Source organism: Leucoraja erinacea, chromosome 9 (genome assembly GCF_028641065.1).
Source record: "Leucoraja erinacea ecotype New England chromosome 9, Leri_hhj_1, whole genome shotgun sequence".
Lineage (NCBI taxonomy): Eukaryota > Metazoa > Chordata > Chondrichthyes > Rajiformes > Rajidae > Leucoraja > Leucoraja erinaceus.
In genome coordinates, this window is record NC_073385.1 from 66092054 (window position 1) to 66108195 (window position 16142).

Here is a 16142-nt window from a genome sequence, read left to right on the forward strand (position 1 = left end):
TATTCACTGGAGTTTAGAAGGATGAGGGGGATCTTATAGAAACATATACAATTATAAAAGGACTGGACAAGCTAGATGCAGGAAAAATGTTCCCAACGTTGGGCGAGTCCAGAACCAGGGGCCACTGTCTGAGAATAAAGGGGAGGCCATTTAAGACTGAGGAGAGAAAAAACTTTTTCACCCAGAGAGTTGTGAATTTGTGGAATTCCCTGCCACAGAGGGCAGTGGAGGCCAAGTCACTGCATGGACTGATTTAAGAGAGAGTTAAATAGAGCTCTAAGGGCTAGTGGAATCAAGGGATATGGGGAGATGGCAGGCACAGGTTATTGATTGGAGGAATGGCCTCCTCCTGCACCTATTTTCTATGTAACTGTTTCTTAATAAGTGCACAGGTAGACAAAAATGCTGGAGAAACTCAGCGGGTGCAGCAACATCTATGGAGCGAAGGAAATAGGCAACGTATCCTCTTAATAAGTGCATGTCGTCACAGTGAGGGAAGTGGAGGAGATCTACACTCCCCCTGATAATCAAAGCTTCTTTCTACACAGGCCAGTGGGGAAGTGCTTTTGCAGCAAATCTGGAGGAGATCCTGAGGGAGCTGATCGGGCCTACCAACTCCTGGATGCGGAGCCTGCGCGATGCTATCAGCAGGAGAGGTGCCACTTTCATTGTCGTGCGAGACCAGTAAATAACTCTTGGCTTGATGTCTGTGTAGGATTACTGTGTAGGGCCACAAATCTGTCTATGAGTGATACTAAGAAGGCCCCAAATAACCAGCATACCCTTCAGAGGCAAACTTCACCCTTGGTAAAATACTAAGGCTGCCTTTGGTGTAGTTTAGTTTAGAGATACAGCGCGGAAACAGGCACTTCGGCCCACCGAGTCCGTGCCGACCAGCGATCCCCACACACTAACACCCACACGCACCACATTACACTTCCACCAAGCCAGATAACCTACAAAGCTGTATGTCTTTGGAGTGTGGAAAAAAAACCAGGCATCTTGGAGAAAAAACACGCAGGTTACAGGGAGAATGTACATGTACAAACTCCGTACAGACAGCACCCGTAGTCAGGATCGATCCCGGGTCTCTCGGGCTGTAAGGCAGTAGCTTTACCGCTGCGCCATCGAGCCTTGCCTGAGCTCAGTATGGTTACCCCCACTCCTCTTCACATCTCGATCTCGATCCCTCGGGACCTGGGCTTGCAAGGTTGCTTTAGGTGCCCTAGATTGTCCTAAATTGCTTATCGTTCCACCAACTTCCCGTCTGCCACCCATTTCAGCTGAGATCTTTACTATTTTCTCTCCCCGTTGCTGTTCCCCTAACTTTAAGACCGGATCAAACAAAGGTTCACTACAGTTGACTCAGTCAACATAGAGGTCCAGGCTCCCTGAAAATGAAGAGAACCAGATAGACGTTGGGGTCCCACAAGAGTAGATTACCTTGTGAAGGAGGACGCAGTCTATTATTGAGAACAAGGGCAGTCAGTAATTCAGCCGTGACTCCATAATACCTTCTATCCTAGTTTAGTTTTTAATAATAATAATAATAATAAGTTTATTTATATAGCACATTTATAGTCAATTTTCATTGACCCCAAAGTGCTTTACATAATTTAAAAATCAGTTCCATACAAAGCATAAAGATGGGTTAACAAAATAATAAATTGCATAAACAGGAGACAACATGTAACATAAACATCCACCACAGCATTCATCACTGTGGTGGAAGGCACAAAAAAATTTGGCCGTCCTCCTCCATTCCCCCCCCCCCCCCCCCCGTGGACAAGACCAGAGTCCAGAGTCCAGTCCAGGATCGGTCTTTCCTCACCGGAGACCGCGGCTTCAAGATTGTGTAGGCCGCAGGCCAGCGGTCGAAGATTTAAAGTCCCCGCCGCAGCCAGAAGCACCGTAGACTGCAGGGCCGGCGGTCGAAGCTCCCCTCCAGGGGTGATGGTAAGTCCATGCCGGGCCCGCGGTAGAAGTTATCCGCGGGCCGGCAATGGCGGCTTCTTCTTCCCCCGGATCCCCCACGAGGGATCCCGGGCTGTAGACGCCACAGCAGCTGGAACTCTGCAGACCGCGGCTTCAGGCTGCGACTTCAGGCTGCCCTGGGCCAGTGAAACGGAGCACTGCCCTCCGGCGAGCCCCAGCGAGGGCTCACCCGCTCCACGCCGAGTGCACGCTGCGCCTGCCGCTGAAGCCCTGGGCACGTCTCCGGGAAAGACCTCGCAGATCCTTGATGGTAGGCCACGGGGGAGGCGACCTGGAAAAAGTCGCCTCTCCATGGAGGAGGCGACCGAAGCGGTTTCCCCCTTACACCACCCACACAAAACACAAAAACCCCCCACTAAATACACACTTTAAAACATACTAAAAATAAAAAATAAAATTGAAAGGCTGACACGCTGCTGCCATGGCTGCCGCCAGAACAGCGCCCCCTTCACGACACGATTTTATTTAGCGATACAGTATGGAAACAGGCCCTTCGGCCCACCGTGTCCATGCCGACCAGCAATCCCAGCACATTAACACTATCCTACACACACTAGGGACAGTTATTTGACATTTATGCCAAGCCAATTTATTCATATTTAATTTATATTTATTGGAGGAAAAAAAATTACAGTTCATATGACGTATGGCATTACATTTCCCTCCATTTAGTTTTTTATAAATAATAATAACAAAATAACCCTAACCCACCCTCCCTAAACACCCCTTGGCAGATAATGTTTTCACAATACAAATATATCACAAAATCAAATGCACATTTTAACAATAATAAAGTAACAAAACACAGTAAAGGCAACTCCCCACTTAGTGTCAAGTGCCCTCAGTCAATAGGTAGTTAGACCCTGAAAGTATGATAAAAAGGGTTCCCATTTCAAATAAAACTTTTTCACAGACCCCCTTAAAGTGAATTTCATCTTTTCTAGCCTTAAAAAAAATATGTTTCCTACGGGCCAAAAGTGATGTGAATGTAATGATATCAGACATGTAATAATTGGCCAAGCCAATTTAACCAACAAACCTGCACGTCTTTGGAGTGTGGGAGGAAACCGAAGATCTCGGAGAAAACACACACGGGTCACGGGGAGAATGTACAAAAATCCGTGCAGACAGCACCCGTGGTCAGGATGGAACCCAGGTCTCTGGCGCTGTTAGGCTGCAACTCTACTGTTACACTACGTACCGCCTTATAATGCTCAATTTCCTCTCCAGACTCGAAATGTATTTTCACCTGCTACATCTTTCCCTCCTGTCTCCATCCAAGTTTCTGCCCCAGCTCCTGTGAGCTTACAGTGGTATCTCCTCTCTCTGACTGTGTTAAACCTTTCCTCAGATGTTCAGCCTGCTGGGACTGTCCTCTGCATCCCACCATCCACCCAGCTTCTACACGTGTGTCACTCTGCTCTGCCTTCGAGCTGCTTCTCTCCCCACTGTGCCACTTTTAACAGCTCTGCACGTTTTCGATCGCGTAGAACATTTCCCCAGGTGACTTGTGCTGTAGACACAAACCCCTTCCCCAAACAAAATGTTGACGGCCTGGCATTTTGCTGTTGCAGAAATACCCAGCGATTCGCCTGAAATCCACATGCAGATGACCATTCCACAGGGCATGTTGGACGCTCTGATGAAGAACCTATTTGTATCACGCTTGACAACATCAGAAACCAACAACTTCATGAAGGGGCTCTTCCTGCACCAAAAGTATGACGAGAATGACAATTTCATAAGCCGGGAAGGTACCTATCGTTGTTTAACATTAGTGCCAATGTTACTTAAATACTGTGCTACACTACAGCATTGCTGAATGATAATTACCTCGTAGCACCATTTACACATTGTGCAGTTCGGAAAAGGTTAAGTCCACAGCTGTTCAGCTTCGACCTGTTGGCAGTAGATATGTTTCAGTTAATTTTATTCTCAAGATGCCTTTGGAGACAGTAAGCTGCTCGGTATCTGGTGAGGGGCTGGAGAACATGGAGATGTCAGACCTTAGATGTTGACCTACACTTCTCAATTTTACAGCACTTCAATTTCATGATCATAGCCATACAGTGTGGGAACAGGCCCTTCGGCCCAACTTGCCCATGCCGTCCAACATGCCCCATCTACACTAATCCCACCTGCCTGCGTTTGGCCTATAACCCTCCAAACATATTGTATCCACATCCCTGTCCAAATGTTTTGTAACCATTGTGATAGTATCTGCCTCAACTGCAGCTCGTTCCATACACTTTTGTGTAAAACAAAGTTGCCCCTCAGGTAAATCTTTCCCCCGATCACCTTAAACCTTTCTACCCCTACTCTTGGTAAATGACTGCATTTACCTTATTTATTCCTCTCACATTCTTATACACCTGTTCTAGATCAGCCCCTGATCCACCCGCGCTCCAAGGAATAAAGTCCTAGATTTATTCAACCTTAGACTCAGACCCTCGAGTCTAAGGGCCTAAATTTCTCCCTCGTAAATCTTCACCCCCTTTCCAGCTGAACACCAAGCCTGTCTTTGGATCCCTTTTGCACCTCATCAGTTCTGTAACCCTCCCATTTAATTGCATCACACCACTTTGTGGTTGTCGGTACCATGGAGTTTATTTGCTCCCTTCCGCCGGGGCTGTGTCAATGAGCCACTGAGCCACTGAAGACCATGGCTATGTCTTCCACCGCTAACTCGTTGAGTGTGCAGCTCCCTCCCTCTTCTTCCTCCAGTAAGATGCTTTCCAACATCTCCCCAACATGCCTCAGTATCAACCTTTTTCTCTGAAGCTGTTTTGGGAGATTTCCCCCCTTTAAAGGCACTGTTTCATAACAAGAGGAGTGGAGTATAGGAGCAAAGCGGTCCTTCTGCAGTTGTACAGAGCCCTAGTGAGACCACACCTGGAGTATTGTGTGCAGTTTTGGTCCCCTAATTTGAGGAAGGACATTCTTGCTATTGAGGGAGTCCAGCGTAGGTTTACAAGGTTAATTCCCGGGATGGCGGGACTGTCATATGCTGAGAGAGTGGAGCAGCTGGGCTTGTACACTCTGGAGTTTAGACGGATGAGAGGGGATCTTATTGAGTGTGGACTCGGTGGGTCAAAGAGACTGTTTCCTTGCTGTTTCACCAAACTAAAACAAAACACAGTTGCGTACGAGTTTGCCCTTGTTTTTTTAATGGGTGATAGTGAGTTTGTGTTTGTGAGAGACTCAAAGTAACTGTTGGCCTTCATCCCCCACATTGGCCCCTTGAGCAGGTTGGTTGGGTAACAGTTCAAGTCTGATACAGGATCTCAAATCTCCCCCAGCCAGGCACAGCAGCAGTGGCAACGCCATCTTGGAATTCTGGAGTTTAGAAGGACAAGAGGGGATATTATTGAAACATATAAGATTGTTAAGGGTTTGGACACGCTAGAGGCAGGAAACATGTTCCCGATGTTGGGGGAGTCCAGAACCAGGGGCCACACAGTTTAAGAATAAGGAGCAAGCCATTTAGAACGGAGACGAGGAAACACTTTTTCTCACAGAGAGTGGTGAGTCTGTGGAATTCTCTGCCTCAGAGGGCGGTGGAGGCAGGTTCTCTGGATGCTTTCAAGAGAGAGCTTAAAAATAGCAGAGTCAGGGGAGAAGGCAGGAACGGGCTACTGATTGGGGATGATCAGCCATGATCACATTGAATGGCGGTGCTGGCTCGAAGGGCCGAATGGCCTCCTCCTGCACCTATTGTCTATTGATGGCCTCAATGGACGTGTGACTTGTCTTTCCTCGTAACTGCCTTTAACTCTTTTGGAAACCATGAGTGTAACTTCTTCCTTCATGTGTGAGGCATCAAGATCTATGATGTTTAAAATCTTACATAAGATGTACAAATATGCCACTTTACACTTTTCCATTTGATCACGCTTTTCAAATTTTTATTTTTTAGTTCAAAGGCGCACGATATCTCCCAATCAGCTAACCCCAATGGAAAATCTGCTGCACCTGGTCGACGCTGGGTTTTCAAACAATTCGGCGTTTCCTCTTGCCCTGCAGTCACAAAGGCACATTGATGTCATCCTGTCTTTTAGTTTTAGCCGCGGATCGCCATTCAAGGTGAGGAGACTTGGTGGATACTGCTGTCACAAGGTGTGACCTCTATAAGCACAGTCCGAGCAGTTGCTGCTACTCACAAGAACCGAACACTAGATGGTCCTCCAACTCATGCATGGTGGAAATTAAGTTCATGTTAAAGTATCATTGAAATTAGATGCATGGTATCTGATAGTCAGAGTTGGGGGTGGCACGGTGGTAGAGTTGCTTCCTTACAGCGCCAGAGACACGGGTTCGAACCTGACCACAGGTGCTGTCTGTACGGAGTTTGTACGTTCTCCCCGTGACCTGCGTGGGTTTTCTCCGAGATCTTCAGTTTCCTCCCACACTCCAAAGACGTACAGGTTTGTAGGTTAAATGTAAATGTAAAATTGTCCCGAGTGTGTGTCGGATAGTATTAGTGTGCAGTGATCTCTGGTAGGTGCGGACTCGGTGGGCTGAAGGGCCTGTTTCAATGCTGTACCTCTAAACTGAACTAAGTGCTGATTGATGGTGGTTGAGCAGCCCAGGGCTTAAAGGGCCCCTTCCCACTTTCATGACCTAATTCACGAGCTTTTTTACTCGTGGACATGTTTCATCATGTTGAAAAAACGCCCCGACCTACTTGATGCCACGAGTACCTACGACTAGCGTCACGGCCCGCTACGACCTACCTACGACCTCCTTCGACCTCGTGACGACCATGCTGCGAGTATGAGTCAAGGGCAAACTCGGGGTGAAAGTGGGACAGGCCCTTTCTAAGAGTTCGTTGCACAGGAGAGGACTGAGAACAGAATTATTGCACAGAATGATGTCTTCTATGTGAGACCTTTAATGGTTTTCACCAAGATGAGCTTGGGAGCCCACCCATTGACTGGATAAATCTAGAGCATCATCTCAAATGATTGTCATCCTCAAGCCATCACATACTATTCATTCACTTTCTGCGTCAGCTATTCCCACACCACCACATTCAGGATATTTGTCCCATTAAACACTGTCGGAGTCCAAATTCTGTAAGAGATTATTTCATATTGTGAACTTAAAATGCTTGTGGTTGTATCCCAGTGCAACCATTAAGCCAAATTCAGTGGTGGACAATTAAATCTAACTACAAACCCATCTTCGAATAGGTACTGAGTGGGCAACCAACACTCGATATGATTACACAAAAAAGCTGGAGAAACTCAGCAGGTGCAGCAGCATCTATGGAGCGAAGGAAATAGGCAACGTTTCGGGCCGAAAACCCTTCTTCAGACTGATCGGGGGTGGGGACAAGAAAGGAAAAAGGAGGAGGAGCCCGAAGGCTGGGGGATGGGAGGAGACAGCAGGGGGACTGAGGAAGGGGAGGAAACAGCAAGGACTAACAAAATTGGGAGAATTCGATGTTCATGCCCCCAGGATGCAGACTCCCCAAACGGAATATGAGGTGCTGTTCCTCCAATTTCCGGTGCTGCTCGCTGTGGCCATGGAGGAGACCCAGGACAGAGAGGTCGGAGACGGAGTAGGAGGGGGAGTTGAAGTGCTGAGCCACCGGGAGGTCAGCTTGGTTATTGCAGACCGAGCGGAGGTGTTCGGCGAAACGATCGCCCAACCTCCGCTTGGTCTCACCGATATAGATCTGCTGACATCTAGAGCAGCGGATGCAATAGATGAGGTTGGAGGAGATGCAGGTAAACCTCTGTCGCACCTGGAACGACTGCTTGGGTCCTTGAACAGAGTCGAGGGGGGAGGTCAATGGAGGAACAGCACCTCATATTCCGCTTGGGGAGTCTGCATCCTGGGAGCATGAACATTGAATTCTCCCAATTTTATTAGTCCTTGCTATCTCCTCCCCTTCCTCAGTCCCCCTGCTGTCTCCTCCCATCCCCCAGCCTTCGGGCTCCTCCTCCTTTTCCCTTTCTTGTCCCCCCCCCCCCCCCCCCCACCCACCCCACCCCCCCGATCAGTCTGAAGAAGGGTTTCGGCCCGAAACGTTGCCTATTTCCTTCGCTCCATAGATGCTGCTGCACCCGCTGAGTTCCTCCAGCTTTTTTGCGTACCTTCGATTTTCCAGCATCTGCAGTTCCTTCTTAAACACTCTATATGGTTAATGTCTTTGTTGGGAGCAAGGGTCAGATTGTGAAGAACTTCTGAGGTAGAGAATGTACCCATACCACATTCCTGTTTTTTGTTGTAATGTCGGTGGAGAAATTCAGTCTGCTGGAAAAATATATATTCAGTGTGGACATATACTGGACAGTTTATCGAATACTCTGGGTTTCAATACCCCAGTTGTTAGAACAGGACATCGGAACAGGTCCTTCGGCCCACAATGCTGGTGCTGAACATGATGCCTAGTTAATCTGATCTCATCTGGTGGCGTAGTGTTGGTGCTACTGCCTTTCAGCGCCAGGGACCCAGATTTGATCCTGACTAAGGGTTCTTGTCTGTACGTTCTCCCCGTGACCTGCGTGGGTTTTCTCCGAGATCTTTGGTTTCCTCCCACACTCAAAAGGCGTACAGGTTTGTAAGTTAATTGGCTTGGTGTAAATATAAAATTGTCCCTAGTGTGTGAAGGATAGTGTTAATGTGCGGGGATCGCTGGTCGGCGCGGACTCGGTGGGCCGAAGGGCCTGTTTCCGCACTGTATCTCTAAACTAAACTAATCTGGTGGTACATGATCCATATCCCTCTATTCCCTGTGCTTCCATGTGTCCCTTAAACACCATTCAGTTTCAAACTTCTTGCTTTTCCCTTGCTCTCCCACCCAGGTTTTGAAGAAGACTGAGAAATACTGCATGGAAAACAATATTCCGTTCCCAAAGATTGATGTTACAGAGTTGCTTGAAAGAAGCCTGCAGGAATGCTACATCTTCAAGGATGAAAACAATCCCAAAGTTCCAATTGTCATTCACTTCCCTCTCACAAATGCCACATTCCGAAACTACGTATCCCCAGGTAAGATGTTTCCCAGTGGAGAACAAGAGAGGGTAAATGAGTAACAGATATCAACATAGTGATTGAAGTCATCCATTTGAATGTCTCAGATTTGTCTTCTTCAAGCTTGCTCATTTTCAGTTGCTGTTGGATGTAAGTTTGGCAGAAGTATCTTGTCCTCGGAACCGAACATCTCCTCCACTCTCATCTATTGCATCCGCTGCTCTAGATGTCAGCTGATCTACATTGGCAAGACCAAGCGTTGGCTTGGCGATCATTTCGCCCAACACCTCCGCTCGGTCCGTCTTAACCAACCTGATCTCCCGGTGGCTCAGCACTTCAACTCTCCCTCCCATTCCGAATCCGACCTCTCTGTCCTGGGCCTCCTCCATGGCCAGAGTGAGCACCACCGGAAATTGGAGGAGCAGCACCTCATATTCCACTTGGGCAGTCTGCACCCTAGCGGCATGAACATTGACTTCTCCAATTTCCTGTAGCCCTTGCTGTCACCTCACCTTCTCAGCCCTCGGGCTCCTCCTCTTTCCTTTCTTCACCCCACCCTACATCAGTCTGAAGAAGGGTTTTGGCCCGAAACGTTGCCTATTGCCTTCGCTCCATGGATGCTGCTGCACCCGCTGAGTTTCTCCAGCACTGTTGTCTACATTCGATTTTCCAGCATTTGCAGTTGCTTCTTTTTTTGTTTTTTTTTGTTTTGTTTATTTTATTAGAAGTGAATACAGCACAAAACAGTACAGTGGAACCTAATATTAGGTGCCAACTATGTAATACCGTAATCCATTCTATGTACAACCTCTAGTTTTATGTTATGAGAAGGAAGTAAGCAAGACAAGAAAAAGAAAACAATAGAAAGAGGAAAAAGTGGAAAAAAAGATGGCAGATATATAGATATGCCATTTATTGTCACTATACATGTACAGTGAAATTGAAAGCTGCTCGTACTCAGTGCATACATATAATTTAGTACAAAAAACAAGAAACAGAAAAACAAAAACATAAGGGAGAAGGGGGGGGGGGGGAATAGGTGCACAATTCTACGGCGCTATATACATATATACAGATGGAAGTCCGGGTGTTGGGCTGTGAAGTCAGTGCATGTGTGAATTTGAATTAAGAGTAGTTATAATTTTCGGAAAGCAACTATTTCTGAGTCTATTTGTCCTGGATTTGATGCACCTATAGCACCTTCCAGAGGGCAGCAGGTCGAACAGTCCAAACGCAGGATGGGAGCTGTCCTTGATGATCTTCTTTGCCCTGCTAAGGCAGCGGGAGGTGTAAATATCCATCAGGGAGGGGAGAGGGCAGCCAATGATCTTCTGTGCTGTCCTAGTTACCCTCTGAAGCCTCTCCCTGTCTGCCATGGTGCAGCTGCCATACCATGCTGTAATGCAGTATGTCAGCAGGCTCTCGATGGATGAGCGGTAGAAGGTCAGCAGCAGGTTAGAGTCCAGGTTGTGCTTCCTGAGGACCCTCAGGAAGTGCAGCCGCTGCTGAGCCTTCTTGATGGCCGCTGTCGTGTTGTCTGTCCAGGAGATATCAGCAGCGATATGGACGCCGAGAAACCGGAAGGTGTTGACCCTCTCCACACACTCGCCGTTGATGTTTAGGGGGGCTAAGTCGGTGCTGTGCCTCCTGAAGTCGACAATGAGCTCTTTTGGTTTCCTGGTGTTCAGAGCCAGATTGTTTTCTGAGCACCAGGTTGTCAACTTCAGGACTTCCTCTCTGTAGGCTGCCTCGTCTCCCTTTGAAATAAGTCCGACTACAGTAGCGTCGTCAGCAAATTTGACGATGCGGTTGTTGTTGTGGGCCGGACTACAGTCGTAGGTGTAGAGACAGTATAAGAGGGGGCTTAGCACACAGCCCTGTGGGGAGCCGGTACTCAACCTGCGAGTGGAGGAGAGGTGGGGGCCGAGTCTCACAGTCTGGGGCCGGTTGGTGAGGAAATCCTTTATCCAGGCACATGTGACAGTGGGGAGGCCGAGAGTGACCAGTTTACCAATGAGAATGTCCGGAATGATTGTATTAAAAGCTGAGTATAATCCACAAAGAGCATCCGGACGTAGCTCTGCCCCTGCTCCAGATGGCTCAGCACAGAGTGGAGAGCTACGGTAATGGCGTTTTCTGTGGATCTGGAGAGAGTAGAAAAACGTGAAGTGTGTATATAAAAAATAAAAAAAGAAAGAGAGAAAGTGGACAGTAGAAATAGAAGAGAAGGCCCCTTAAAAGAGAATTTTTCAAATCTGTATTCGGAGATGTAGATCTATCCGCGTCATGAACTGAAATCAGCAATCTTTACGGTACAGCTGCATCACATGATTCCAAAAAGTCGATGAAAGGAGACCAACTCTTTAAGAATTGGTCAAATTTATCTATTAGTCGGAGTCTCATTTCTTCAAGGCGTGCTATGTCCATCATATTCCTAATCCACATTTTAACAGTTGGTATGGTTGTATTTTTCCAAAATTTAAGTATCAATTTCTTTCCAATTATTAACCCATAATTAAAAAAAACATTTTGATCTTTATTTAAATTGGTATCTTCTCCTATTATTCCAAATATAATCCATTCCGTTTTGGGTTCTATTCTTGACTTTGAAAAGCTTTGTAAATATATTAAATATATCACTCCAGAATTTATTCAACTTTGTACATCCTACAAATGAATGTGTTATATTAGCGTTTTGAAACAAACATTTATCGCATCTGGGAGAGACGTTTGGATAAAATGTTTTGAATAATATAGTCTATGTAATAATTTGAATTGAATTAAATTATGTCTTGCATTAATAGAACAGTTATGTGTATTCATCAAATACTTTTCCCATCTATCCTTCGAGATCTTTATCATTAGCTCATGTTCCCAATCTTCCCTTAATGCTTCTGTTGAGGGTGATTCTCTATTTAATATATTATTATAAAAGTATGATATTAATTTTTGTGAATCAGCCTTAATATTCATTGCTTCTTCTAAAGGATCTAAAAATATAGTTTGAAATCTATGTGTATATTTCTTCATAAAGTCACATACCTGTATTTATTTAAAATATTGATTATCCTTCAATTTAAATTTTAATTTTAATTGTTGAAATGATAACAGTTTGCCCACTTCATACATATCCCCTACTTTCCTAATCCCCAGTCTATCCCATTGTTGATATGTGTTGACGATGAGAGAAGGTTTGAATGCGGGGTTGTTCAATAGCGGGGTTAGTACTGATAAATTATTTAATTTCAAGGATACTTTTATTTGTTTCCAAATTCTTATTATATTGTGAATAATTGGGTTCTTCTTATATATTATATTATTCAATTTTATCGGTGAGAGCAGGATCGTTCCTATATCGTGCGGATAGCACTCCTCATTCTCCATTCTTATCCACTACAACTGCTGAGTGGAACTATCCAGCCAGTACATTATATTCTTAATATGCACTGCCCAGTAGTAATACATAAAGTTAGGTAATGAGAAACCCCCAACTTCTTTAGATTTGCACAAATGCTTTCGTTGAATTCTATGTGTTCTGTGGTCCCATATAAAATTAGTGATAGTGGAATCTAGTTTTTTGAAAAAATATTTTGGAATATATATTGGGATCGCTTGAAACAAATATATTAATTGTGGTAAGAAAGTCATTTTTATAGCGTTAATTCTACCTATCAATGAGAGCGGAAGCGTTTTCCAAAATTTAATCGTATCATTCAGTTTATTTAATAGTGGTATAAAATTGGCACTAAATAATGATTTGTGTCTTCTCGTAATTTGAATACCCAGGTACTTGAATTTTTCTGTTGCAATTTTGAAGGGGAATTTTAATAAGTGTCTCGAATCCTGTGGTTTTAAAGACATAATTTCGCTTTTATTCCAATTTATTCTATATCCTGAAAAAGAGCCGAATTCCTCAATTAATGTTAATAAGGTGGGTATACTCGTTTGTGTATTAGTAATATATAAAAGGATATCATCAGCATATAATGAAATTTTATCTTTGAGTCCTTGCATATATCCGTGAAATTTTATTTCTAATTTGAGTCCTAAGAGCAAATAGCTGGTGATATATCCGAAATGAAATGAATATGAAAAATGGAAATGATTTCTAATCCAACGAAATTTCGGCCAGCATCTCCTTGAAAGGGAGACATAAGAGCAAATAGCAAAGGTGGTGATAAGGACACACCCTTGCCTCCATTTGACCCCTACCCTCCGGTAAGTAAAATTTTCTGGAGATAGCATATACCTTATGTTAGTTCCTATTACCCCTTGCCGTAGGGAGATAGCTATCGTTAATATTCCTGCCGTAGGTCTATCGTAAAGTAGTTTAATCCATCTAATAAAATTCTCTCCCGTATTAAATTTTTGGAGTACCTTGTATAAATACTGCCATTCTACTTGATCAAATGCCTTCTCTGCACCCAGCGTGACAACTGAAATATCTTCATTGTCCTCATTGTGAGAGTACATTATATTGAAAAGCCTTCTCAAATTATTAAATGATTGTCTTTTGGGTATAAATCCCGTTTGATCCGTATTTATTAAATTGTTAATATAATTATTTAGCCTCTAGCTAGAATCTTTGCTAAAATTTTCTGATCCGTATTTAGAAGTGAAATAGCTCTATAAGAACCCGGTTCATCTAAATCTTTATCTTTTTTTGGTATAAGCGTTATTGTTGCTTCTGCTAGGGTTTCTGGTAGTTTATTTTCAGTATAAGCCTGCGTGTATAAATTGAATAATCTTGGTACGATTGACTCCTGAAATCTTTTATAAAATTCATTACTAAAACCGTCTGGTCCTGGGGTCTTCCCATTTTTCAATGAGTTTATTATTTGTTTTATTTCTTCACTAGTAATCCGTGCTCCTAATTGCTCTTGTTCTAAATTATCCAATTTTGGGAGCTTGCAATTATCTAAAAAAATTGTAATTTTACTTACATCTGTCTTTATTTTAGATGTATATAAATTATGATAAAATTGGGCAAACCTCTTATTAATATCCTTAGGCAATGTTAGAAACTCACCCTTATCCGATTTAATTTTAGTAATAGTTTTTTCCTTTTCTCGTTGCTTCAGTTGCCTCGCAAGTAGTTTATGTGGCTTATCCCCAAATTCGAAGTGTGCTTGTTTTGTAATTTGGAATAATCTTATTACTCTAGCCGATAGTATTCTATTGACTTTATATTTCAATAAAGTTATCTTATTATGTTTATTTATGGTTGGGTCAGTTGCATTGTCCAGTTCTAATAATTTAGTTGCTTCTTAAACATCTCCTGTCCTTGCCTCCTTCCAGTACTCCCATCTCACTCTCCCTCACCAATTCTCGTCTACCTTTGGTCATCTCCACTCGTTCTAATCCAACCACTTGGTACCCATTCCATCAATCATGTTTTACGTTCTGAAATCTTCCTCATAATGGTAGCGCCTCCAATTCTCTTGTGTAATCTTGGTTTTCCCGTCTGTAAATTGCGCTGGGTGTCACAAAGACATTGAAAGTGAGGAACGTGGTCCGTACAGTCAGTCATTTGTCTGCATCTCTTTCAGGGATGGAACGACTGTCGAATGAGGAGAAAGATTATGGCAGTTTTGTCCTGGAGGCTGAGAATTCTCCATACAACACTCTGAACTTTACATACACTGCTACTGATTTTGACCGGCTGATTGATCTGTGTTGCTACAATGTGATGAACAATAAGAGCCTGATTCTGATGGCCTTCAAGGAAGCATTGGCGAAGAGGTACTAATCCTGGCCGACTGAATACTGAAGTTGGTACTGAGCAATCAATCGCTACGCTCCGTTTGTGTGTGCCTTCAAGGTGAATCAGAGGTCTGTCTTTGTGCACTGGGTTACAGGGCACTGCTCTCAATCCTTGCTCCTCCTTGCAGAGTCCTTCACTAGTATTCTGATTCACCCTGTCGATCAATTCTCAACTTGATCAATCCTAATTGGGAAGTCACCTCCCCAACAATGCAGCAAGTGCCTGAAATGGACTCCTTGCTCCACAGTTCTTGAACTCTATTTCATTACAGCTCGAGTATACGTGACAAGCAGTGTTGTTGTATCTTGTACAAAACAATAAAGATAACTGTAGCTATCCACACATGCCCCATTCACAGCCAGCATTTGCCATCTACAAATCTACAGTGGGAAGTTTTGCTTTTTGGCTTTGTTATCGTTGCCCACTTTGAAATACTCCTTCAAGTCAAGCCGTCGGCTGCAAAGAGGTGCGGCCAGATCCAACAAAGTTTTGCTGTACTGTACAATGAACTGTAAAATGGAAGTCAGTACAGTTGAGTGCTAACTTCTGCTTTAATGGAGTGATTTGGATATAACTAGCAGATTTGTTTCTTTCACTGACATGGGTCGTGTACAAGCTGAGTGTGATGACTGCTGTTATAGAATGGGCTGCCGTCGTGGTAGCCATCCTGGGAGCAGATGTCCGCACAGATGAATTTGGTTAAGAATGTTGCCTTTAGATTTTTAATAAGGATTTTATAACCTGCCAAAAAGCAATAAACCTGTTGTGTACTATCAATGTAGGCTGATTTTAATGATTTAATGGGAATGTATATCCAGAATATATTATCCCTGGAGACAATAGACAATAGGTGCAGGAGTAGGCCATTCGGCCCTTCGAGCCCGCACCGCCATTCAATGGGATCATGGCTGATCATCCTCAATCAGTACCCCGTTCCTGCCTTCTCCCCATATCCCCTGACTCCGCTATTTTTAAGAGCCCTATCTAACTCTCTCTTGAAAGCATTCATAGAACCGGCCTCCACCGCCCTCTGAGGCAGAGAGTTCCACAGACATCTAGGTACGTTACATTTACTTTAGAGATACAGCATGGAAACAGGCCCTTTGGCCCCCTGTCTCCACTGACCAGCTATCACCCCGTACACTAGTTCCATCCTATACACTGGAGACACTTTACAATTTTGCAGAAGCTAATTGACCTACAAACCTGTATGTCCTTGGAGTGTGGGACGAGGGAAAACTCACCTAGTCACGGGGAGAATGTACAAACTCTGTGCAGGCAACACCCGGAGTTAGGATTGATCCCCAGGTCACTGGCGCTGTAAGGCAGTGGCTCTACTTAAGGTACATGGAACAGAGCCAGGAAATTGGGGAAATCTTGGAATGCAGAGATTAAATATCAC

At 44.4% G+C, this 16142-nt stretch overlaps 1 protein-coding gene across 1 annotated transcript in view; it reads left to right on the plus strand.

The window, feature by feature from the left end:
- Positions 1 to 16035, plus strand: part of LOC129700513 (cytosolic phospholipase A2 zeta-like) — an 87881-nt gene extending 71846 nt beyond the window's left edge. The window contains exons 17-21 of the mRNA XM_055641081.1: positions 549 to 656; positions 3570 to 3749; positions 5912 to 6078; positions 8808 to 8994; positions 14526 to 16035. Coding sequence (XP_055497056.1) covers positions 549 to 656; positions 3570 to 3749; positions 5912 to 6078; positions 8808 to 8994; positions 14526 to 14725 — 842 coding nt within the window. The 3' untranslated portion in view covers positions 14726 to 16035. The remainder of the gene's footprint in view (positions 1 to 548; positions 657 to 3569; positions 3750 to 5911; positions 6079 to 8807; positions 8995 to 14525) is intronic.
- Positions 16036 to 16142: the final 107 nt, after the last annotated feature.